This window comes from Mesocricetus auratus, unplaced genomic scaffold (genome assembly GCF_017639785.1).
Source record: "Mesocricetus auratus isolate SY011 unplaced genomic scaffold, BCM_Maur_2.0 Super-Scaffold_100031, whole genome shotgun sequence".
In the NCBI taxonomy this organism is placed as follows: domain Eukaryota; kingdom Metazoa; phylum Chordata; class Mammalia; order Rodentia; family Cricetidae; genus Mesocricetus; species Mesocricetus auratus.
This window is the reverse complement of record NW_024429212.1, coordinates 6,134,493-6,160,712: the sequence shown is the minus strand read 5'-3', so window position 1 is coordinate 6,160,712 and position 26,220 is coordinate 6,134,493. Positions and strand designations below refer to the sequence as shown.

Genomic DNA, 26,220 nt, shown 5'->3' with positions numbered 1-26,220 from the left:
CTCCATGACCTCTGCATCAGCACCAGCAGCAGCCCTCCATGACCTCTGCATCAGCACCAGTGGGACTCCTCCATGACCTCTGCATCAGCACCAGTAGGACCCCTCCATGGCCTCTGCATCAGCACCAGCCCTCCATGACCTCTGCATCAGCACCAGTAGGACCCCTCCATGACCTCTGCATCAGCACCAGTGGGACCCCTCCATGACCTCTGCATCAGCACCAGTAGGACTCCTCCATAACCTCTGCATCAGCACCAGTAGGACCCCTCCATGACCTCTGCATCAGCACCAGTAGGACCCCTCCATGACCTCTGCATCAGCACCAGTAGGACCCCTCCATGACCTCTGCATCAGCACCAGTAGGACCCCTCCATGACCTCTGCATCAGCACCAGTAGGACCCCTCCATGACCTCTGCATCAGCACCAGTAGGACCCCTCCATGACCTCTGCATCAGCACCAGCAGCAGCCCTCCATGACCTCTGCATCAGCACCAGTAGGACCCCTCCATGACCTCTGCATCAGCACCAGTAGGACCCCTCCATGACCTCTGCATCAGCTCCTGCCTCTAGGTTCCCACTTTGTTTGAGACCTGACTTCCTTTGACAATGAACAGTGCTGTGGAAGTGTAAACCAAACAAACCCTTTCCTTCCCAAATTGTTTTGGTCATGGTGTTTCATAGCAGCGATAGCCACCCTAACTAAGACAGCACTGGAGCCCTTGGAGGACCCCTGGGACTGGTTCTCAGAGTCAGGACTTACTGGGCCTTTGGGTTGGTGCTGACCCTGAGCACTACCAGGGACAAGGAGGTCTGTCCACGCTGAGACCGGCGTCCACTCAGAGAGCTGGCATGTAGATAGGGGTATTAACGAGAGCTGGATCATGAGCTCCCACAAAGCCTTAGCGGGGCGTGAGTAAGCACGGTGTACAGCAATGACCACGGTGCAAAAATAACCAAACGCAGCAGCAGCTGTGCTGTCCACCACCAAGAACGCCATTGTTCTGAGTAATCAGGACTCGGAGGCCAATCCTGCCCACCTGGAAGTGGCTGCTCTGTGTCCTTTCGAGAGTAAACCAATCCTGGGGCAGCCCCAACACTCCCTTGGGCCCCGAGTGGAAAGACACGCCTTTGGTCTGTTTTGGAGTTGAGAAGCCAGCAGACTCAGAGCTCAGGCTTGATGCTGTGACAACTGGTTGTCACAGTCCAGCTGCCTGAGCTGTCTCCCATTCAGATAGCCTATGGACATATCTCTCCAGACTCATCTGGCACCGTGGAAGCTGCCCTGGGTGGAGAGAGACCTCCGTTCGTCTGAGGGGGCTCACCACCCTGGGGCAGCGTCAGCTGAGTGACTCTCGGGGGTTTGTGCATCCTGGGAAGTCACCTGCACGTCTTCACAGCTGTGGGAGGAACAGCGTTGGGGGAGGGGGTGGTTATGTGCCACTGCTGGGCTCGAGAAAATCCGTGCACAGTTGCACGGATGTGAGGGGTCCCAGATTTCCTGCCTCTGAGGTAAGATGGTACTGTCTTGGAAGTGGGTTGGTTTTGGCTGTGGGTGGTGTCTTTTCTTTTCCTGGGGCATCTTGGAACTGGTGGCCATTAACTTCTACAACTTGGGGTTGGCTTTTGGCAGCTGCTTAGATACAAGCTTCTGTCTGGGTATCTTGGGTGTCACTGGCACATTGCATGCCTATGAACTAAACCCTAACACCTCAAATTCTTCTCCTATTAACCGTTCCCCTTGGGCACACAGGTGCCTTCCTAGCCTACACCCCCTACAGTCACAGGGCCCTACAGCTTTAAGACAGGTCAGACCATCACTGACCCCAGGAAACATTCTCCGCCCCTTGTAGGCTTGCATGCCTCACACACACACACACACACACACACACACACACACACACACACACACACAATGAACCCGACAACCAGCAGTGTCCATGCTCTTGATGGCCACAGACCACACTACAGGAACCCTCCTCTGCCTGCCACACCCAGTAGCTCTGCTCTCCTTGGCTAGTCTTTGTGCTGCTCAGAGCCCGCCATCTCTAATCCATATCGCCCTAGGATGGGTACAGTCACACCCTTCCTGTGTTGTCCTTGTTGCTGCCACCAGACTCTGTGGGTCTGGTTTTAGGATGTGCCCGCCATTCCATCATGAATGTCAGTCGGCACATACGATCTCAGGCGGGGCCTGGGACTCAGTGCAGGCTGAATTCACATATCTGCAGTTACAAATTCCGTACCCTCCAGCAGGGTCTGGACTGGACTATACATGCTTCACTCTAAAGTCTCCATGGGAAGCTTGACAATTATTGCCACCAGTTCCCAACTACGTGCCCCACACCGGGCCCCCACAGTCCTCTTGTGTGAGTCCCCAGGAGTCACCGAGCCTGTGGAGACACGAGGGTCTTGCTCCCCAGGCCTGGGATGCAGAGAGACTCACCTGGCTCAGGCGCTATGAGGAGGCTCAAAGGCCCGGTACCTCTTGGATCTTTATGGTCACACAGCTTGTGAGGCTGACTAGAATATTTCAGCTGTCTTAGTGACTTCTCAGGTGAGTCACTAGGATGACGGAAATAACCATACGGATGACAAGTAGTGGAGGTATTTTGACCCACTGACTAAAGGCCACGAGTCCAACCATGCAGGACATTGAGTATCATTCCAGAGTCCCTCTCTGAGGCCTCCCGACACCACGGTCTAAAGGGAGAAATGAGAAACCCAGCTGGCATTAACTGTACAGCTTCTCCCACCACAGAAGGGACAGCCTAGTCTCTCCACACACCTCATGCCAGGGTTCACAGTGCCTACTGCTCTGGTCAGTGTGTAAGCAGGATACTTTTAGGGAGGCTTGCTGAGTGTCTTAGATGAAGAGATTTGGTGTTTCTAAATCCATCCTGCTGTCTGGGTCAAAGGCATGCTGCGTCACATGTCAGCTCGCAATCAGAAGCTTGCATGTTGCCAAGGTGTTGTCCAGCAGCTTACCTCCTGACCATCACCAGGGACCAACACTGAGACGGCTTGCTGCCTTCAGTCTGACTTCTTCGGCAGACACGAAATGGGGATTTAGCTAACAGCCCCAGATGGAGTTTCAGAAAGTTTCCCAGAGCTCCCATGATCATCTCAGATGATCTCAGACACTTTCCTAAGAGTTACGGGCCAGGATTAACAGATTAGAGCAGGGACTTAAGTTCTTTTCAAGTGGGCCACGCCTGGCCCTGTCACACTGTGGCCCCGGCACACTGTGTCTCTGTCCCATCTGGCCCTCCCGCACAGTGGCACTGTCACACCCTGGCTCTAAAGCAGGAGAGAATTTCTGCACTGTAAGAGATGAGTAAAGCGGGATTTTACAGCCCACTCCAGTGAGTTAAAGTGTTCAACAATCATTATTAACCAAATTCCCTCCTTCATGTGGACCTTTGCTTATCATTTTCCAGGTCACGCTGTGGCTGTGAGTGAGCTTCTGTCCTCTTCCAGGAGACCTCCCCTGATCTCCGGTCCCACACTCTCATGTACTTCCAACTCCTGGCAGGCTCAAGATGAAGTAAGCCTCGGGAAATGGAATTCTGGCCTGGTCTCATCTCAAGATCTTTGCTTTAGTGCAATCTGCCTGAGGCATTCTGTCCTCAAAACAGCGAGTGCCAGGCTGTCGGGACACAGTGTCATTGTGCCCTCTTCAGGGCAATTGCAAGCTCATAGCCCATGGCTGCTCCTTACCACACCATCAGGGCAGCCGGCTACCATGTGGCTGCTTTGAGTTCCTAGTGCAATTTTAAGAGCCATTCTATTTCGGCCCACAACCCTCTGCTGCAGCAAAGGCATCATGTGGGTAGGGAGTTTTCTTTCTTTTCTACTTACCCCAGTGCCCACAAACTCCCCAGAACCAGGGCCAGCGTTGGCAGATGGCCGTGGTTGGGCTGGTGTGGCCCCTATAGACACCTGGCTCACCTGGCTCTGTGGGCAGCTGTAAACAGCGTGTGGGCCAGCCCCTCCTGCCCCTCCTTACAGATCTGCTTCCTCCCCTCCACGGGCATGATGCTGCTCACCCCGCATGCCTATCCAGGGCTCCTTCCAAGGTGACTTTCCTAGCTGTGGGTCCTCCGCCACAATCCTACAGAGATTCCTCTGTGCTGTTTCCCGAGGCCACGCTATCTCCTGTGGTCTCTTCCCACCCACTCCAGGTCTGAGCTGCTGGCCCCTCTGACCTAATCTACGCCAGAACATTCCAGAATCCTCACACTCACACTGAAGCCCCAGGATAGCTGTGGGGCCTTACACTCCCCGTGTGAGACACTCTTTGCTCAGCTGCCATGTGTAGACATGACTAAGCCCATTTTTCCACGTCCTTAGGTACTTAGATGAGCTATAGAGTCTGGCCCAGGATGGAACAGAATCTTCTCCTTCATGGCCAACACAAACGGGCCCATAAACTTTCCTAATTTAGGCATCAGTGGCAGGCAGGCAAGGTCATTTAGGACAGGACAATCGTCTCAGGACACACCCAGGCTGCTCAGCCCTCAGGAATGTCATCATCACGGCTTCTACTGAAGAAAGGGGACAGCAGACCTCAAACCCCGCCCGTCCCTATTTGAGCACTTGCAGTCTTGGGTCAGCCCAGTTCTGTAGCATGAATCTAATTAGTTTTAATAATAAAAGCCCAGAGTCAGATAGAGGGGTAAACGCTGAATGATCAGAGAGACAGGAGCAAGCCACAGTCACTTCTTACCTTGTCAGCTCCTCAGTCTAAACAGGGGGTGAGTTCCTGTCTCCTCCCGCCTTATATTCCTCTGTTCGCTCAGCCACATCACTTCCTATCTCCTCCTCCCGACTGCTGGGAATAAAGGCGCATGCCTCCCAAGGCATAAGATCCCAAGTGCTGGGATCAAAGGTGTGTGCCACCACTGCCTGGCTTCTATGGCTAAGTAGTGGCTAGCTCAGCACTCTGAACCCCAGAGTGCTTTATTTGTTAGAGCACAAACAAAATATCACCGCATCAGCTGTGGTCAGTAGAACCTCACTGGGCTGCCTCATGGTCAAGGGCTATGCCAGGATCGCTGGATCTCACTGGGCTGCCCACGCTCAGGGGCTGTGCCAGCATTGCTGTGCACGATCACAGGCTATGCTAGGGTCGCTGGACCTCACTGGGCATGGTCAGAGGCTATGCCAACGTCACTGGACTTCACTGGGCTGCCCCACAGTCAGGGACTATGCTAGAGTTTCGGGCATCACTGGGCTGCCCACGCTCAGGGGCTGTGCCAGCATTGCTGTGCACGATCACAGGCTATGCTAGGGTCGCTGGACCTCACTGGGCTGCCCACGCTCAGGGGCTGTGCCAGCATTGCTGTGCACGATCACAGGCTATGCTAGGGTGGCTGGACCTCACTGGGCTGCCCCACAGTCAGGGACTATGCTAGGGTGGCTGGACCTCACTGGGCTGCCCCACAGTCAGGGACTATGCTAGGGTGGCTGGACCTCACTGGGCTGCCCACGCTCAGGGGCTGTGCCAGCATCGCTGGTCTCTGCTGTGCTCTGAACATCCTCTGGCACAGAGTGCACCTCTGTCTCAGTTTCCTTGCAGGAGAAGAGAGGTCTCAGATAAACTCCGGGGCTCAGTATGACTGCCAAGTATCCATCAGAGAGACCCATTTCTTAACCTGCTAGGACACCACACCCTGAACCACACCGCTACTGCAGGGCACACAGGGGCCATGGCAAATTGTAATTTATAAGATATGTTGTGGTGTCTACCAATTGGCGGGCCATGATGCTGCCATTTCTTACCCCTGTCTGAACAAGCTGTGGGACCACCGTCTCTACCTGCCTACAGGTGGCTTTGCAATCACTTCCTCTGTAGTGACTCAAGCGTCTTGCGGTCACTGTACCAACCTGTCCCTTGCCTGTCCCTTGTCTGTCCTTGTAGCTCAGCATGAAACATCCAAATCAGGATGCTGTGTGCCCAACAGTGGACTGTTTTCTCTGTCTCTTAGTTTCTGCTATCGCCTTCTGCTATATATCCCAGTGTTATCTGAGGGAGTCTCAATGGTGGGATTGCCCCAGTCAGACTGGACTATGGGCATGCCTGTGGAGCAATTTCTTGATTAATAATCATGTGTAGGGGCCAGGGCATGGTAGAAGGTGCCTCCCTTGGGCAGGTGGTCTTGGGTTGTATAGGAAGCTAGCTGAGTGTGAGCAAGTCAGTCAGCTGCATTCCTCCAAGTTCCTGCCTTGAGTTACTGCCCCGACTTTAATAATGGATTGTAAGTAGAAGCAGATAGTTCCCTAGGATCGAGGAAGAAGAGGACAGGGTACCTGGGATGGAGGTCCCAACACATCCCTGAGCCTGTGTCAGTGACCTTTACTACTGAAGTCTGCAGTCACTTGTCCTGCTGTCTGTCTGGACATCTTATCACAAGGAAAAGGAGAGGCAGCACCATAGCATACTGTTCAACCATCCCGCAGAAGCGCTTGAGGCCCATGGAGAGTTTGCATCCTAGGGGCCATGCAGATTCCAACTGGTGAAAGTTTTCTGCTCTAGCCCCGCCCCCCACGCAGAGCTTCCAGGGACCCTGCCAGCTTCTCATGCAGACAGTATTGGCTCTTCTCAGAGACAAGGCCTCCTGTGAGAAGAACACAGCACCCACGAGACAGGTCGAGCACCAGCCGTCTGTTGTCAACAGTGGCTGACTTCATACTGGTCATCCACTGAGGAAAACCCATGTCAAAAGCCATGGTTGGAACAGGAGCATGTGATCACCTTCCCCATACTCCCAGCTAACCCCTGCTGCGGAGCCTCTGTGGAACAGAACACGGTGGCTAAGGCTTCCTCCTACACACAAGGTGCACCATGTGACACAGGAAATTGTCTGTTATCTGGATTTCTCAGGTACCTGTTCAAAAAGATTTCAGTCAAGGCTTAGTAGCCAAAACACGGCAAGGATGGGCTGGAGAAATGGTTTAGTGGTTAAGAGCACTGGCTGCTCTTTCAGAAGACCCAGGTTCGATTCCCAGGACCCACATGGTAGCTCACAACTGTCTGCAACTCCAGGGGATCTAACACCCTCAAACAGACAAATGTGCACATAAAAAACAAAACAAAGAGCCTGGCGATGGTGGCGCACGCCTTTAATCCCAGCACTCGGGAGGCAGAGGCAGGCAGATCTTTGTGAGTTCGAGACCAGCCTGGTCTACAAGAGCTAGTTCCAGGACAGCCTCCAAAGCCACAGAGAAACCCTGTCTCGAAAAACCAAAACCAAAACAAAAACAAAAACAAAAAAACAAAACAAAAGACAAAACAACAACAAAAGAAAAACAAGAGCCAGGCGGTGGTGACACACGCCTTTAATCCCAGCACTCGGGAGGCAGAGGCAGGCGGATCTCTGTGAGGCCAGCCTGGTCTACAGAGCGAGTTCCAGGACAGCCTCCAAAACAATACAGAGAAACTCTGTCTTGAACCCCCCCCAAAAGAAAACATGGCAAGGAGGCTAAATGACTGCTTTGGGCACATATTGAAATCACCAAATCTCTCTACAATGAGGAACAAACAAACACATCTGACTCCTGGAGAGAGATGCCCCACCACACCGCGTGCCGGTGGGTAGCAGATACAAATAAATATACAGCTAAGAGGTAGAAAGACTGAGGAAGGCTCTCAAATGGAGGGCCACGGCTGTTAGTGTTGTTCGGGTACATGAACAAGCAGCACCGGGTTTGGGGGCAGAATAAAATACACCAATTGTCCAGGAGACAACTTGTCACCAAGCATCTGGAGATTTGTGCTCAGCAAACACAAGGCATTGGCAGCGGTGTACCAGGCTTCATTGAGGGTGAGGAAAAACATTCTCGTAGGACAAACAATGTATTTTATATAGCAAACAGGGATTAGAGGGAGAAGTTACAGCTGAATTACAGCCCATGAGGAGTGCGATTCTTGCGTGGAACCTGCTCACGTATACCCTCTCCTAGGGGAAGGCTCTAAGTCTGAGTGTGGGTGCTATGGGCTGCCCTCTGGGAGGGAAAATGGCAGAAACACTTTACTTTTCTTCTGTGGACAGGCGGTGCAGGGCTGTGCCCAAGTCCTCTAGTCTGCCCTTGTGCTCCAGTTCCTGGTATAAGCCCCGTGGAACAGTGGCCAGGCCATGCAGCAACCCGAACAGGCAGCCAGCGATGGTCCCTGTGGCTCCGCTCTCTCCTGAAATGGCAAACACAAGTGTGTCCTGGGTGGAGATGTCCCCACTGACTGAGCCTGCTCCCCCTGTATCTCTGAGACCATCCTGGAGAGGACAGGTGTAGCGGTAGACAGTTGTAATCCTAGCCCTCAAGAGGCTGAGGCAGGTGTATTGACATGAGTTCAGGGCCTGCCTGGGCTAGGAAGTATCAGACTAGCCAGCGGTATACTGCAGCACCCTGTCTCCAAATAAACGGGACTGCCCTGCACCAGGCTGCCAGCTACTGAGGCAGCCATAGTTTTAAGCGCTATGCCCTTGTTTGATCTATTCTGCTTCCCTTCTCTGCCCTATTCAGGTCACATCTTGCCACCACAAACCGACGCAGTGGTGTCAGATAGCCGACAGTCATGAGTAGTGGAGAATGGAGTCCCAGCAGACAGCCCAAGCCCTGTTCCTGTTTGTACAGCCTGAAAACCTAAAAGGGCCTGGCCTCAGCTTCCATAACAAAGCCTGGAGTTCCTTGACTGACCAGTAGCCATGGGATCCATCTTTGGACTCTGAGCAATCTCATAAAGGAGTTAATGTGAGGATGCCAAGAAAATGTGGCGCGGTAGCTGTGCGCGGTAGCTGTGCGCGGTAGCTGTGCGCGGTAGCTGTGCGCGGTAGCTGTGCGCGGTAGCTGTGCGCGGTAGCTGTGCGCGGTAGCTGTGCGCGGTAGCTGTGCGCGGTAGCTGTGCGCGGTAGCTGTGCGCGGTAGCTGTGCGCGGTAGCTGTGCGCGGTAGCTGTGCGCGGTAGCTGTGCGCGGTAGCTGTGCGCGGTAGCTGTGCGCGGTAGCTGTGCGCGGTAGCTGTGCGCGGTAGCTGTGCGCGGTAGCTGTGCGCGGTAGCTGTGCGCGGTAGCTGTGCGCGGTAGCTGTGCGCGGTAGCTGTGCGCGGTAGCTGTGCGCGGTAGCTGTGCGCGGTAGCTGTGCGCGGTAGCTGTGCGCGGTAGCTGTGCGCGGTAGCTGCGTCTCCCGGTCAAGTGCGCTTGACGCACAGTTAGCTTGTCCCTCTGTGTCAGACAGGCAGGCACCAGGGCTTCCCATGTCACACGTGTGTGCTTCCCATGTCACACGTGTGTGCTTGGCTTCCCCATGCTGCGCTTCCATCTACCCTTTCTGGGCTTTTCTAGTGCATTGAGGGAAGAAATATCCTAAAAGGACGATCTGGCCCATCACAACAGGGAGGAGAAAAGAGTTATCTTACCCCATAAATGTGTTGCTCACCTCCAAAATATTCATAAAATGGTCCCTAAAACTGAATGTGCACAACCCGCTGGGCGCTGTCTGTGTCCGATAGCTGTGTGCTCGCTCACTGCCTTCTGTCTCTGCTTTGCGGTCAAGACAACCACAGCCCACTTTTGTTTGTTTGTTTTTAATATTTATTTTTATGTGTATGAGTGCTTTGTATGAATGTGTGAATGCATGAATGTATGTGAACCATATGTGTGTCTGTTGCCTACGGAGGCCAGAAGAGGGTACCAAAGTCCCTGGAATTACTATTTGTGATGATTGTGAGTTACCTACCATACAGATGCCAGAAACTGAACCCAAGCACACTCAACGGCTGACCTAGCTTTCAAGTCAGGGTCTTTCGCAACCCAGGGTGGCTTTGAACTCACTACGGAGCTAAAGCTAAGTCTTTAACTTCTGATGGTCTTGACTCTACCTTCCTAATGCTTGGCATATGGGCCGGGCTACTACCACACCCAGTTTATGAGGTGCTGGGGATTGACTTGAGGGCTTGGTGCATGTTAGGTGAGCACACTGCCCACTGAGCCCCACTGCCCTCTCTTCTCCAGTTTGTAAAAGACTTTAGTAATTCATGTATTGTGTGAGTGTGTGTGTGCATGCATGCATGCCTGCACCTGTGTGAAGGTTACAACATTTCATAGGAGGTGGCTCTTTGCTTCTACCATGTCCTGGAACTAAACTCTGGTTATGAGGCTGTTACCTGCTGAGCCCCTCACCCCCCATCCCACACACATACTTTTTTTTTTTTTTGAGACAGAGTCTCATGTGATTCAGGCTACCAAGCATGCAGCCAAGTATGACGTTGAACTTATGGTCCTCATGCCTCATTTCCCCAGGGCTTGGATTACAGGTGTGCAACACCACGTCTTTATGTGAGTATGAGTGTGTGTGTGTGTGCGTGTGTGTGTGCGCGTGTGTGAGTGTGTGCATGTGTGTGTGTGTGTGTGTGCGCGTGTGTGTGTGGCTGTGGGGATCAAGCCCGGGGCCTCGTTCATACTAAGCAAACACTCTGCTGACTGAGTTGCATCCCCTGCACCCCCCTTGCTTTCCAGGAAGTCTTTAAATCGGTGAAATGAGCGCAGTTGAGTGCACGTATGCAGCATCTAAAGCTACAAGAATTTGCCAGTTCTAAAAGAAAAGCCGAACTGTGATCGCCAATTCATGTGGCACCCGTCTCTTTGGCTGGGAATCTTGGAACTCCCTCTGATTCCTCCTCACATGACCTCTGACCTCGAGCTGCTTCTGAGTCCTGATAATGTTCCAGACACACTCTCATGTGCTAGCATACTTGTACACCCCCTCCCCCCCACACACACAGTGAGGAGAGCAACGGGATTGCATGAAGCTGGGACCAAGCATGCAGCCAAGTATGACGTTGAACTTATGGTCCTCATGCCTCATTTCCCCAGGGCTTGGATTACAGGTGTGCAACACCATGTCTTTATGTGTGTGTGTGTGTGTGAGTATGAGTGTGTGTGTGTGGCTGTGGATGGAGGGAGAAAGTCAGGGCAGCTGTTCTTGGCATAGGTATACCTAGAGACCTGGGGCTGGTCCTGTATATCTAGAGACTGGGGTCTGCTCCTGTATAGACCCGGGGCTGGTCCTGTGTACCTAGAGACAAGGGGGCTAGCGCTGTATACCTAGAGGGGGGGGTTTGGGGGGTGGCTAGTCCTGTATATCTAGAGATCGGGGGCTGGTCCTGGGAGAGGCTGAACACAGATATCCAGGAATGGCATCAGGACAAAGAGCCACTCTAGCCTGAGTTCCCACAACTGTTCTTTCTGTCCTTCCAGTAAAACCAGCCTCCAGGATGGCTCTGATACAAGTTGTTCATTCTCAGAGAAAAGCTGAGAGAAAGCTGAGGGACACAACATGGTTTGTGGATCAAAGTTCTGGTCCCACATATACCTTCCCATTGGCAGCTTAGGGCTCTGGCCACACACCCAATTGTACCCAGATGCGCTTGCTTTGGGACAGCGGCCAGTGGCAACGGCAAGGGCAATGACTTCCTTGTTCTCTCAGCCACCCAAGTCCACCTTTCACTCTTGGCTATGCCGGGCACCTTGGAGCCCTCTTTCTCACAGCTTGCCTCAAGTGAGTGAATTCTGCATGTACTCTACCCCTGCTTGCAAGGACAAAGGGATCCAATTGTGTACATTTTACCTTCCTGTCTGGACAGCATGCTCCGGCCTATATTGGTCGTATGAAGTGACTCCACCCACTTTATCCCAACCCTTTTATGCCCTCCTCCTAGCCAGTCTGCTCCGGATGCTCACAGATGGCTCCAGCAGCGTGGGCTTGGGTTATTGTAGCTGAAGGACTGTGCCTCTGCAAACACTAGCGAGCCTCGTGTTTGTGGAGCCCTGCTTGGGCGGTAGGTTGACACGTAGTCTCGCCACTTGTTTTCACACTTGGCAAGCCCACAGAGTGAGGCCACCAGCGAGCAGCGGGCCTCAGGAAGACAAGCATTTCACCCAGGCCCAGGAAGCTGGCTATAAAATGTGTGGCTCTGTACAGGCCACAGGACTGCCGAGGGGCAGAGCCTGTGTGGTTGGGTTGAGGGAGACCTACCTGCTCTGAGTGAGCAGCTGGAAAGGGAAGAGTCCCTGCACCTGGTCACTGTCTTGACAGGGGTCACCCGTGAGACTGGCAGGCTTGTGGGCCACACCAAAGTGGGTTACTGCAGCTGTATCTGTGGTCCTGATGCTAGTGTGCTTTTGCTGCAGTCAGAGACTGCAGAGTGTGTCCAGCAATGGGGATGGGCCTGTGTTCTGGGTGTCTGGCTGAACCCCATGTCTGTGGGTCCTAAACACACAGGGTCTGTACCTTCTGGGAGTATCCACCACAGAGGAGGACGCCTTACCTCCGTGAAACATGGCCCGCTGGCACAGCTCAGTCCAGTCGCTCCCTGCAGCAAGGAGGGCATCATAGGCGATCATGGGGGCATCATGGCCGCGTCGTCCCCCTCGGCCTTCTGAGCTCCACTTCCTGTATGTCTGAGGAGAACCATGGGTCATTGTGTGCCTGGCGAAAGACTCACGTCTTCCCCTGTGGCTGCCGCCCGCCCGCCCGTCTGGCTCACGCACTCGGTGCCCTGGCTGAGTTCCATCTGCTCAGGCCCATCCCAGGCCTGGGGCTGGACTTACCTTGTCTCGCTCCTGGGCATCGTAGTTGCCAGGGAAGGTGGCCTTGTTCTCTGTGTCCTCACTGATTTTTCTTTCCTCCAGATAAAATTGCCATTTTGCCTCGAAGTAAAACCAGTGCTCCTGGTACTCTAGGTGCAAGCACAGGGCAGGTAGGCTGATGGTGCCCGGCAGAGGTGGGCATGGGGATGGGAGAGGTGGGCAGTGCCTTCTCCCTGCTGTGGGTGTGCGGGGATGGACTACCTGTACCCCAAAGAAGCAGCCCTGATAGGTGTGGCTGCTTCCAACAGCAGGGCAGAAGACGGAGAGGGAGCAGAACAGGGCCAGGGCTATTTAACTGCTCTCTGAGGCAGAGAGTGGTCACAGGTGAGCTTGAGCCTATAGTTTTAATTAGTTAGGGCTGGAGATGTAGCTCGGGGTTAAGAGTGCTTGTCTAGCATGCGTAAGACACTGGGGAAAAAAAGAAAGAAAAGAGGAAGAAACAAAGAAAAATTTCCCAAACAAAAAAGACCCAGAAATCCAAAGCAAAACCAACAGGGAATTCTGTGTTCTGATTAGCTTAAACCCGGACCTGCAACAGTAAGAGAAGTTTCATTATCACTGATAGCCTGACACCCAAGCCGCAAGTAAGCTGCAGCCCCCCTGGCTAGCATCTCTGATGAGGAGGGCACTCATCTTCCAGAGGACCAAGCCCTTAGAGACTCCGAGCAGCAGGAAACAGAGGTGCCTGCTCTGGGAGGCTCACAGCTTTTCCTCCCCTGGAGGCAATGGAAGATGGGGAATGCCTTGGCCTTTAGGGGCTGGGAAGGTCTGGGAGACAAGGCTGAAGATAAAGATCAAGACCCTGTGTTCTGTCTATGGCTGGACAGCCACGAACAGAGTCAGAGCAGAGGGAGTAAAGGGCTCCAGGGCGGTGAGCTGAGGCTGCATTGGAGAAGCCAGGAGCTGCTGGGACAGCTTCTCCCACTAGCATGTTGGGATTCTGGATCTACTGGGCTTCCAAGGCTGAATACTTGAATATCTCTAAAGGTGAAATGCCTGCTCGGGGCAGCAGTGGTCCCAGTACCACCTCTACCCAGGGAACAGGGGAGAGCAGCCCAGCAGGCAGATTTCCAGGCCCAGAGCCCAGGACAAGCGAGGTCTGCCCCTCAGAGAGGGAGTCTTTCAGCTGCACCTCAGAGAGGGAGCTCCAGGGACACTCTCCAAGGATGTTAACAGAACAACTCTTTCTGGGTGAGCTTAGACCCCGTTGAAAGCTCGTGTCTAAGGAGCTCCCAAAACTCTGGTTAAACAAACACAAAATAGGACTGTTTCTTGGGGGGTCACCTTCCAGAAAGAGTTAAGTCCCCAAATGTCCTGGCTGTGAACTCTGTTCTTAGGTTCATGTCCCCGTGGATGGCACACTTCAAAAATAGCCACCTGGGTGTCCCTTAGCAATGTCAATGCTGTATTGTAAGGGTCTACTCTATCATAGCAACTGCCTTCCAGTCTTGGGGGGCATCTGGTGACACTGTTCAGAATAAAGAAACAGCCCACTCTCTGTAAGCAGCATTGGGGGACCTTCAGGGGACATCTGAGCTCATTTGAGACACAGGAACCAGGGAATGAATGATTGTTGGGGAACATTATTTTAAGGTGTTGACTTTTGTTTATGCTGCATTTGTTTAACTCGGTGAAGCTGTGATTCTTTGCCTGTCCAAAATACATGATGGTCTAATAAAGAGCTGAATGGCCAATAGGGAGACAGAGCAAGGATAGGCGGGGCTGGCAGGGGGAGAGGAGAAATGAGGAGAAAAAGAAGAACAAGAAAAGAAGGAGAGGAGGACGTCAGGGGCCACCCACCCGGCCACCCGGCCACCCGGCCACCCGGCCACCCAGCCACGGAGTAAGAAGGAAAGTATGATATACAGAAGTAAGAAAGATAGAAGCCCAGAGGGAAAAGGTAGGCGGCTTAATCTGAGAAAAGCTGGCTAGAAACAAACCAAGCTAAGGCTGGGCACTCATAATTAAGAATAAGCCTCTGTGTGTGATTTATTTGGGAGCTGGGTGGTGGGCCCCCCAGAAGCAAAAAGGTAAAAAACATAGTTGTACAAATGATGGCTTAAACTAAGCAAAAATTAATGAAATAAATGTTCCATGGAGACCAAGTAAGTGGGGGATGGACAGTTCAGAGGTGAGCTAGCTACAATGCCCAGAGTCGTCTGTTAGAGCCAATTTCCTCCAGTGCTGAGGCCAAGCAAGTGTCCCCTGTGTGTTAAGTGTCCTTGCAAAGTTGCTCTGGGATCCTCTAGAGCCCCCCACAATCTTGTGGTGACTTTCATGTCACTCAGCTTCATGCTGTTTTGGAGAAGCAGTGGCCTTGGCCTTGGGCTCACATTCTCCCTTCTTTCTGGACACCCGGATGACTTATTTTGGAAAGTTTGCTCGTACTTAGGTGCATGGAGGGACACATGGTGCCACCCGCACTCGTTACTCACACATGTCCCTCTTAGAGTGAAGAGCAGTCCTGGGACAAGAGGGTCTTCCATAGCCTCCGTGACTTGCGGAGTGAGCCCTGAGTTTTCTGGTCCTGCCTTTGTGACCCTGTATCTGTGTCTATTGTACAGCACTCCCAAGTCAAGTCGGGGAGGGTGGGGTATACTTTGCTGCTTGTGTGCCTGAACCCTGGAAGTCATAGTGCTCCTGGGATTTTTGAGTAGCAGGCTGACCATGTCCAAAGAGTGACAGGCTCTGGATTAATGAGGGAAACCTTGGGAACACAGAACCTTAGTGATCTCTGGAGGCTCGTGGCATGGAGACCCATCTTGGTACAGATGGAAGTGTGTGGCAGGGGATATATCTCTTTGGTCAAGCACAGGTTAGGGTGTGGCTGTGTGAAATGTGTGTGCAATCCATTCCTCTATGTCTAGTTCTCTATAGCACCAGACACTTGGCGTCAGCCTGGAGATGCAGAGGGTGTGGGTGGTCTTAGGGACCTCAGGCTACTGGGGAAGAAGCCACCGGTGTGGTTCTCCTTGAGGTCCTGGAACCACTTGGAGCAGGTGTCTGCCCATGCCAGGTGAGGACCTTTAGGAAGTCAAGTCTTCCCACACTGACCAAGGCCTTCTCTAGGCATTGCCTTTGGGTGAGCACCTAGAGTTGCTGGGCGGCCGGGGCAGGACTCGGGTTGGATGCGAGCACATGTGCTTGGGGTATAGGAGAAAACAGTGGGTCAGGAAGACGGGCTCACCTGCCATGTGCCGGATGGTCTTCCTACAGTACCCCTCAGCCAGGGGGACCACCTTCAGCATGTCTCTTCCCCACTGTACAAGTGGCTTTCCTTGTACTGCATAAGAGGCAAACAGAGCAGTGCACAGGGACCCGAGGAAACCTGGAGGGCAGCAGGAAGAAAGAAAAAGCTCTGCTACCTGGGCCAGAGGCCTTCTGAGTCCAAACAAACCATCCCCAGAGCAGTGAGCTCCGCCTCTCTCTGTGTATGGGAAGCAGGACATTCACCCTTTCGGGGCTGCTACAGGACCTGGAGACGGAGCAGAGAGGCACAGGCCAGGCCGTGGAGAAGGGCAGCGGCCCATAGGACTGATGCTGACACCCACTTAGCCTGGAGCCCAGTCTCCCCTCAAGCTCCACACCTCTCCTCCTTTGTTCTGACATGAATAATATAGGAACAATGAGGATTTCCTTTATATGGCTTCTTCACCACCGCATGTAGTGACAATTCTGTTTTCAAGTGGAATGCCATCCCCACAGGACTCACACCCACCCTTCCAGCACGCGCTTTACCTGTGGGATGGTTGTGGGTCATTCTACCGCACTCAATACTGACTTCAACCAGGGTCTCCAGCTGTTCTGGCTTCCAGTATCGCATCCCGATGCACATTGCTTTAGTGGCAGCTCCAAACCCTGAGCCTACACGGGCGACAGACACCTGAACTCAGATTTGCCCACATAACCCCTGGAAGTCTGGCATTCATAATTCCTAAAGGACGAGGTTTAGGTAACAACATGTTATTACAATCTTTAGATGAGGGAACAATAAACAAGCCACCCACATCCCAGACAATAGAAAAGAGATCTATGGGTCAGGTTGCAGGAAAATGGAGTCCTTTAACCTATGAAAATGACCTTTTTCTTGACCTAGGGTGGTGTCCTAATGAGCATCTACTTGGGGAACATCAGCTGCCGTGTTGACCCAGATATGCCTGTTTCCTTCTTTCTTTTCCTCTCTCTTTTGGGTTGTTTTCTTCCATTTTTGGAATCAGTTTTACTACACAGTACAATTCCTGGGGACGTTTGTATTTAAAAACAGTGTTATTGAGGGATGCTCTCTCAGCCTGGACTCTTGGGGGAGGGCCTAGACACTGCCCTGGATGAAATGACAGACTCTGGAGATCTCCGATGGAAGGACTCACCTTTCCTGGGGATCGGAGTGGAGATTGGGAGAGGGGGGCCGGGGGTCCTGGTTAGGGGAGTGGGGGAGGTGGGGAGGGAGAGGGAGCTGGGATTGACATGTGAAGCAAGCTTGTTTCTTTTTTTTTTTTTTTTTTTTTTTTTTTTCGAGACAGGGTTTCTCTGTGGCTTTGGAGGCTGTCCTGGAACTCACTTGGTAGTCCAGGCTGGTCTCGAACTCACAGAGATCCGCCTGCCTCTGCCTCCCGAGTGCTGGGATTAAAGGCGTGCACCACCAACGCCCGGCGCAAGCTTGTTTCTAATTTAAATAAAAAATGAAAAAACCAGTGTTATTAAGTTATAATTGACATAGAGTCCTCCTGGGGCACTTCACATGTGTGGTGCACTTCCATACATCAAGACACTAATATTCTTCTTTTTTTTTTTTTTTTTTTTTTTTTTTTTTGGTTTTTCGAGACAGGGTTTCTCTGTATTGTTTTGGAGCCTGTCCTGGAACTCACTCGGTAGACCAGGCTGGTCTCAAACTCACAGCGATCCGCCTGTCTCTGCCTCCTGAGTGCTGGGATTAAAGGCGTGCACCACCAACGCCCGGCTGATACTAATATTCTTTATTTCTGCTGTCAAACCTCTCTACTCTTTTGTGGAGTTTCCTGTATGCACACTCCATGCACACTCTATGTACACTATATGTACACTCTATCCACACTCAATGCACACTCTATGCACACTGTATGCACACTTTATGTACACTCCATGCACACTCTATGTACACTGTATGCACACTCTATGTACACTCCATGCACACTCTATGCACACTCCATGCACACTCTATGCACACTCTATGTACACTGTATGTATACTGTATGCATACTCCATGCACACTCTATGTACACTCTATGTACACTCCATGCACACTCTATGCACACTCTATGTACACTGTATGCACACTATGCACACTGTATGCACACTCCATGCACACTCTATGTACACTCTGCACACTCTATGCACACTCCATGCACACTCTATGTACACTCTATGTACACTGTATGTACACTCCATGCACACTCTATGCACACTGTATGTACACTCCATGCACACTCTATGCACACTCTATGTACACTGTATGTACACTATATGCACACTCTATGAACACTCTATGCACACTCCATGCACACTCTATGCACACTCTGTGAACTCTCCCCACATGCATATGGGAAGGCTGTAGTGGACTGCTCAGAATCTTGCTTTTTCCATCAATCTATAGCAGAGAATTTCTATACCTCAACACACAGATCCGCTTCTTCCTTTTAAACAGCTACACAGCATTCCATTGTGCAGATGTACAGTTAGCGTTCCCATTCTCTTACTGGGGGACGCCAAGCTGCTTCCAGGGTTTTGCTAGTACAGGTGATGAAGCCAAGGTCACCCTCATACACATGTCCCTGCCATTTGCTTTAGTGTGTTGTCCTTGTGGGTCTTTGAGACTTTTAGAAGTAGAATATCACACAAAGGGTATTTTCATTCAATGACTGACAGACAAGGCTGGATTTCCCCCTCAAGAGCTTGCATCACTTTTGCCCTGCCTGGATGGAAGCCCTGTATTCTCCTCTTGCATCACAGTGGCGACCCTGAAGTCCTCCCGGTTGGTAGTTGTGATGGTCAATTTTAACTGTCAATGTGACACAATCTAGAATAACCTGGAAAGAGTCTCAGTGAGTGTCTACATTGGGTTGGTTTATGGGCGCATCTGTGGGGATTGTCTTAGTTACATTAATTGATGTGGGAAGACCCAGTCCACTGTGGGTGGCACCATTCCTAGTCAGGAGGTCCTGAACATTTAAAAATGGAGAAATCAAGCCGAGAAGCAAGCAAGTAAGCAAACATGCACACGTTCGTTTCTCTCTGCTCTTGACTGTGACCAGCGATTAAAGTTCCTGCCTTGAGTTCTCCATATGATGGGTTGTAACCTAGAACTGCAGCTGAAACAAGCCCCCTTTCCCTCTAAACAGCTTTTTTCGTTTTGTTTGTTTTATTTTGTTTTTTGAGGCAGGGTTTCTCTGTAGCTTTGGAGGCTGTCCTGGAACTAGCTCTTGTAGACCAGGCTGGCCTGGAACTCACAGAGATCCACCTGTCTCTGCCTCCCGAGTGCTGGGATTAAAGACATGCGTCACCACCGCCTGGCTTCTAAACTGCTTTTAACCAGGCTATTTTTTTACAGTAGCATAAATGAAACTAGAACACTAGTCCTGCTATCCCTGCTTAAACTGCTTCTCTTGGTAGTGACACGTTTATACCTGTTCAAACTATCTCTCCCGGTGGTGACATCTACACTTCTCACATTGAATCTTCTATTGCACCTGGGTTATTCTCTCCTGGAATTCCTGGGGTATCAGAGCAGCTGACCTGGTCCTGCCTGAGCTCTGCTGCTCTCCTGCCCCTCAGAGACACCCCAGGCTTTAACAGTCCTCTTCTGTTTGGGAAGAGTGAGCTCAGGTCCCCAGATTGATGGAGCTGGACAGCGGGCTGACAGTTGCGGCCGTCACAGTGGAACGGGTTTACTCTGCCTACTTGGGATAAATCTGGGGCACTAGTTTCTCTATTCTTAAGGGGTCCCACCAGACCTGGCCAGCAGGGGAGGAGGGGAGGCTCTGGGCGGTGGGAGCTGGGGCTGCCTACATGCTGCACTTTGTGAACATAGACGGCACTTTTTTGTCAAAATATAAACTTCAAGGAAAGGCAAAGATTCCTTAAAGTAAACTGGGGATGGATAATGAAAACCCCTCTGGGCGAAGCCTGATGCCACGCAGACAACATCTTTAGCAGATGTTCAGGCAAGCATGGATGGCTGACAAGGGGATGCCCTGCCCGCGGAAGGATCTGATGCTGACATATGGGAAAGCCGTGATGAGTGCCAGGGCAGCCCGTCGGTTCCCTGCACTGACACCCACAGCTCTGTGAACAGAAAGCTCTCTGACCCTTTTCACTGAAGGGCGTATGCCAGGCGAGGAGGTAGTTATCCGGCTTCAGCTGCGAGCAGCCCTCGATGGTGGAAGGGTCTGGCCGATGTTCTGTAAGCTTCTCCACGGTCTCCACATAGCGCTTTACCATCTCCCGGTACAGGTCGTCCAGGCACCAGTAGTCTGTGGAGGAAGGGGCGGGGACAGATGTCAGTGAGAACGGAAAGTGTGAGGTGCTGGGCATGGGAACGGCTTCCATCGATGCCAAGGACATGTGAACAGGCTTAGAGCAGACAGTTTGGTGACTCTGCTGCTGCCTGGATGGATTTTAGACCTTAAGCAGACAATTAACTCCGATTCTGATTATCTTAGGGTTTCTGTTGCTGTGAAGGAGACGCCATGACCATGTCAACTCTTATGAAGGAAAACATTTAATTGTGGTGGCTTACAGTCTAGAGGTCTGGTTCCTTGTCATCATGGTGGGACATGGTGGCGTGCAGGCAGACGTGGTGATGGAGAAGGAGCTGAGAATCCTACATCTAGAGGCAACAGGAAGTGCACTGAGTGTCACACTGAGCAAAGCTTGAGCAAAGGAGACCTCAAAGCCCGCCCCCACAGTGACACACTTCCTCCAACAAGGCCACACCTATTCCAACAAAACCACACCTCCTAGTAGTGAGGGGTCATTTTCTTTCAAACCAACACACTGGTGTCCTAAGCTAAGGGTCTAGGGAACACCGACCACCCTCATTTTTACTAACAGTTTTGTTCACTCAGAATAAATGATATCACACTACACTACACAGAGCAGTGGCCTTACAGTTCTGAAGGGACACCAGGAGACAGGGTGATTCCTCTGATCTCTGGCTCCCACCTACCCCCTTGGGGAACCCAGGCTCTGAATGGCTGCTGTTGCCAAACTGTGCCTTGATCCTTTGAAGGGGAGGCCAGAAGGGGTCAAACCCCTGAAAACTGTGGGGCACAGGGGTAAAAACCACTAGTCCATACTGAACATCTGCTTTTGGCCAGCATGGGGCCTGCCCCACCTCTGCCCCACCCTAGAGCAGCCGTCATTTCCACCAGGAAGATGCTGACTAGACTGATGGGATTTGACTGGAAGGCCAGAGATTTTTGGTCACTAAGTTAATCGACAGCTTGGTGGACAATGGTCACACACGCGCAGACAGCGGAGGCCAGGGAACTTGGTCATCTGGAGAGAAGGCCATAGTTTGGGTGCCTAGTGAGTGAGATGCTTCCCCACGTCCTCTCTCATAGGCCCCGGTGGGTTTTCCTTGTCAGAGCTGCACTCAGGATGGAGAAGCGCCATTAGGAGACGCCCATTGGCCCTTCCCCTGACCATGGGGATCTGTCTTGGCTGAGAGCTGGGTGGCTAGAGAAGGACGGGCATAAGGAGCTGGTGGCCCTGCTTCAGAAAGCAGGCTGGAAAACTCAGACTCCTGTGTTGCCAAGAGAAGCCAAGTGTGCCCGTCAGAATTGCTCCCCACGTGGGTCAGAGCCTCTGCCCCGGCTGTGAGCTCCTGGAGAAAGAGCCCTTCTCTCACCCTGCCCTCAGTGGCCCTGGAACCCTCCATTCTTCTGCCTCTAGGGCTTGTGCCTAGTTCGAATTGGGGCAGGAGAAAGGATGGGCAGAACTTTGTTTTGGAGGACGAAGTGCCATACGTCCCAGCCAGGTTTTTGTGGCAGCCCTACAGGAATAAAATTAGCTTTGTCTGCCGGCAACCCCTGCTGGGAGGCAGGACCTGCCCTGTGGCCAGGCTGTTGGTTAGACACAGCATCTGGCACCGGTTTACCAGTGCTATCTGTTTACCGACGAGGACGATGGCAGTTTCCTCCTCCGTCCTGACAGCCCAGGCCTCCCCAAGCCCTCTAAGACAATTATTATAAGATCAGATACCGCAAAATCTCTGCCTTCAACTGAAGCAGAGCTTTTCCCGAGTAAAAAGGGTCCATGAAAACCCAGCACCCTGCTCTGACTGCTACACTCATTGCCATCCTACTGAAGGGTGAGTCAGTTTAGAAAAGTGACCGACAGCTCCCGATAGACATAGTTTAAAAAAAATAAAGCAAAACAGAGTTTGAAGCAAAATACCTATGAATTCCATAAGGCTGCATCCTTTTCTCTGACCCGTGTCTACTCTAACCCTAACTTTGCTGGCAGACAGAGGAGGAGGAGAAGCAGGTCAGGCACACCCATATTCTGCTGGTCTCAGGTTCCCTGCAGGCTGCACACTGAGACGCTCCCTGCCTGACTGATTGGCCCTGACAGTCAACAGCCAGACTGCCTAGCCGGTGGCCTAGCACTCTGTGGTTGTGTTTGACTCCCACAGCCACGAGGGCTTTTAAGGAGCAGGGGTGTGAGCCCCTCATCACTTTCCGGGAATGTGGAGCCTTGATCCTAAGCCCCAGATCAAACGGTCCTGAAATGAGCCACACTCAAAGCCTGCTGTGAAAGCCCATGACTACCTGCTTGCCTAGTGACACGGGGAAGTCGCCTCGGTCTTTGAACTCCTGAGTGAGGTTTCAGGTGCTGCACCACTGACACGTCTTGTAGAGCAACCGACAAGGTCCTGTCTGTTTCTGCTTTTGTGTCCTGAATGCCATATGCTGACCCTGAATGAGCTGTGGCCACCGTGGCAGCTAAGCCATGCTATAGACCACATAGCCACTTCTGGGTGATGGAATCATGAGTGACACTTGTTTTAAAGTGCCAAGAGGGGAGTTCCATTCTGGGAAGCAGCTACAGGGCACCCAACACTCTAATAAATAGTTCCGTGGCCACCTTGACCTTAGGCAGCGGACAGGGTACGTAAGAACGTGGCCTGTGGCCAGGTGGCCTGCATGTGCCGTCACATGGCTGCGCGGCTCTGGATAAGTTACTCAACCACTCCAAGGGTCCATCTCACCTGTGGGATGGAAACACTGAAGCCGCCTTTCAGAATGTGAACACAACGTGGCCTTGGGAGAGTGCACGGAAGGCAGGCGGGGCAGCTCCTCACGAACTTTTACTGTCGTGCCTCCCATTAGTGACGTGTCCCCAGGGCCCCCCAAAGTAGGTGACAACTGCTAAAAACTGGGCTGCTTAGTGTCTAAAGCAGTGGTTCCCAGCCTTCCCAATGCGGCCACCCTTCAATACACTTCCTCATGTTGAGGTGACCCCAACCATAAAATTATTTTAGCTGCTACTTTATAACTGTAATTTTGTTAGTTATGAACCATAATATAAACATATGATATGCAAGATGGTCTTAGGTAACCCCTGTGACAGGGTCATTTGACCCCCAAAGAGGTCACAGCCCACAGGTTGAGAACCTCTGGTCTAGAGGATCAACTAAGTGGGTGTTCGACAAGTGTTTTTTCATGACCTACAATGAGAAGCCATGATGAGGCACAACATAGAAACATGCTTGGTACTCCCGGTGACTGGCAGGGAACTCACTTTTTTCCTCAAAACCAAACCAAACCAAACCAAAACCAACACTGCAAAATGGTCCAAACCTTACCAAATACACACACTTCATCTTGAGAGGACTTCGGTCCGTGGATCTAATCCCAAGTACCCTGTGTTACTACACAGGGCCTACCTTTGTCAGGGACTCTCCAGGGAAGCCCCTGAGACAGACACAGGCCTAGCACTCGGCACGCCCAGAGCACCCATCAGAAACAAGTTGCATAATGGCGTGCACAGAGAATCAAGGAAGCAAACATCCAGAGTAAGTACTGACTGCAGTTTTGTTGGAAAGTCATGTTCTCCAGAGGTTGTGAGATGCAGCAGGCTCTGAGCTGTGGCACTGACCATAAAGACATGAAAGTAGGGCCCAAAATACCCGAAGGCATAAATACTTGGAACTGATAACTTTTTGAAACCCCAAACAATTGCTTCACCACTTCTCGCGGTGTGACCCTGTCTCCTACCCACGTGCTTACTTCCCCCTAGTTATCTGGGGCTAGTTGATGATATTCCTATACAGTGACGGCAGAATCCACAAATACTTGGCTCCCATAATTATGCCCACTCAGAAAGATGCCTCATTGTTTCAACGAGCTGTGACACGGTATCTTATCAACGTGCTTCGGCTCTATTTAGGGACACGACATTGGTGGCATTCCTATACAGTGACCACAGAACTAAGCTGGGCTTGTTCACAGCAGATGAACAGAATGGCGAATGCATAAGTGAGCCCTGTTGGCTTAACTGCTGCCCTCAGATCTTAATTTTGCAATGATGGCATATGAGACCTGCAGGACGTTAGCGCCTTGCATAGCAATGACACACTGTGTGAGCATATGCACTGTTCTCTGACGTCCACGTCACAGCTTGTTGGTCTTAGCACCATCTGCTTCTTAATGAACACACTGTGTTTTTCTATGTCCACGTCACAGCTTGTTGGTCTTAGCACCATCTGCTTCTTAATGAACACACTTTGTTTTTCTGAACCCAAACTGCTCTTCCTTACAGACTTTACCCACAGTCTCCAGACTGAATCACACTGACGGATATTTTCACCTTAACTCTTCGGAATTGGGATGCAATCCCCAAACAATGTTATCTCAGTGGGTCCAAGTTTCAAGCTGAGTAACAACGCATTCTTTCACAATAGATTTAGAACAAGATGCTCAGTCTCTGCAGTGGGAACCTGTGCCTGTGCTTTGATCCCACCAGAGCGGCCCCCAGACGCTTGCTTGTGGCACAGCAGAAACAAGGGAAGCTGCTGTTCATTGTCTGCGAAGGGCTGCGTCCCCCAAAGACACACACAGGAGAAACATGACCTGCCGCCCGCCAGGCTCCAGGCCTTGGGTGAAGATGAAATCACCTCCTTCGGAGGCAGTGTCAGGTAACACAGGGCGCAGCTGCACCATCTACAAGGTTCTTGGTGCTGGTTTGCTATTAGCACAGGAAGTCACACACCCGTCTTTCTATCCCAACACACCTGGAGCAGAGCATGCCAGTGGTCCTACCTGTTGTGAGGGCCTCAGCGGTTGCCATGTGCATGATGGTGTTGTCACTCACTGGCCACTTTCCAGGCGACAGCACAAGACTGTCCAGTCCTCCAGTCTTTTGCAGCTCCTCCTGGATCGAGCCTAAAGCACTATTCTCCCTGCAGACGTTTCCATAGCCGAGTGCATCACCAACACTCCCCAACAACATCGCAGCCTTGAACTTCTCCATCTTAGAAGGTGACTCCTCTTAGCCTGCAGTTGTCTTTGTCCTTTCCTGGCTACCCTCAGCCCGCCCGACTGACATTTATAGTGGTCATTGTATCACCGTCCAGCACTCTCCAAATGGCCAGGCGTTCCTGCCCTGCCTTGGCAGGTGGCACCAATGAGATAAAGCTCTCAGCTCACCACGTGGGAGCTGTTTGGAGCCTGCTGGCACCAGTCCACACTCAGAGCCGCTCAGAGCCCTTGAGCCATGCGACGGTGTCAGCTCCTGGATGGAATGTGCCCCCTGCTGGCGAAGAAGAGCAGGTCGCAATGTGAACGTCATTGCTCCATCTTTGCCATCTGCTCCTGCCCCTTTGAATAAATGCACTCATCTTACCGTTACAGTAATGATTATGTGGTTCCTTTCCATGTGCCCTCGTTCACTTGCTGTAGTATTGAGATTCATCCATTGTAGTTCTATGCTCCCAGAAAACTTTTCTCCTTATAAAAGCATGATGGCTGTGGGAGTAGCACCATGATAGAACAAATAATTATCTGATGTATATGAGGCCCTTGGCTGGATCCTCAGCACCATAAAAACAATGTCACGAGAGGAAAGTTTAAAAGATGCAGCACTCCTAACGTCTGTGAAGAAGTGTTGTCTCATACTTTAGTGTCCAGCAGGGGGCTCCAATGCTAAACTTTAGAGTGGCGCAGGTCTCAGCAAGCGTGGTCTTGCGCCACCCCAAGCTTCACGTGTTGTAAACATTACTGCTGCTCATGGAATTACTAAGTAATGTGAGGCTGGGTAGGGCACACTTTATAAAGTCAGGGCTCCTGGTTTGAAATGAACTAGGAGGATGGGCACCTCCCTATTCCCACTCAGGCACAAACCCTGCAGGCATAGACCCCAGTTGGCCCTCTTGTGACCTGGCCTGCCACATCCAGAATTGGCAGGGGACCCCTTGGGCTTATATACAATTGGTAAGAACTTTAGTGCGCAGCAAGATGCCTTTCCTGATGGCACAACTCTCAGTGTAAAGCAATCCCCCAAAACCAGAGTGTACATGGTTTCCATCCAAGTAAGACAGA

At 51.8% G+C, this 26,220-nt stretch overlaps 1 protein-coding gene across 5 annotated transcripts in view; it reads right to left on the bottom strand.

Annotated features, from left to right (window-relative positions):
- The window catches only part of LOC101841836 (protein ADP-ribosylarginine hydrolase-like protein 1), a 30,977-nt gene extending 5,623 nt beyond the window's left edge, over positions 1 to 25,354 (bottom strand). Inside the window, exons 1-7 of one of the 5 annotated variants that reach the window (XM_021234418.2) lie at positions 24,943 to 25,354; positions 19,984 to 20,148; positions 16,382 to 16,507; positions 15,831 to 15,971; positions 12,605 to 12,732; positions 12,322 to 12,454; positions 8,036 to 8,189 (exon numbers count right to left, since the gene is read on the bottom strand). In XM_021234418.2, the coding sequence (XP_021090077.2) occupies positions 8,036 to 8,189; positions 12,322 to 12,454; positions 12,605 to 12,732; positions 15,831 to 15,971; positions 16,382 to 16,507; positions 19,984 to 20,148; positions 24,943 to 25,153 (1,058 nt within the window). In that variant the 5' untranslated portion in view covers positions 25,154 to 25,354. Of the gene's footprint in view, positions 1 to 7,799; positions 8,190 to 8,695; positions 8,810 to 12,321; positions 12,455 to 12,604; positions 12,733 to 15,830; positions 15,972 to 16,381; positions 16,508 to 19,983; positions 20,149 to 24,942 lie in introns of those variants that run through there. The other 4 variants (XM_005082629.4, XM_040733483.1, XM_040733482.1 and 1 more) reach the window with 4 other exon arrangements.
- Between the last annotated feature and the right edge of the window lie 866 nt (positions 25,355 to 26,220).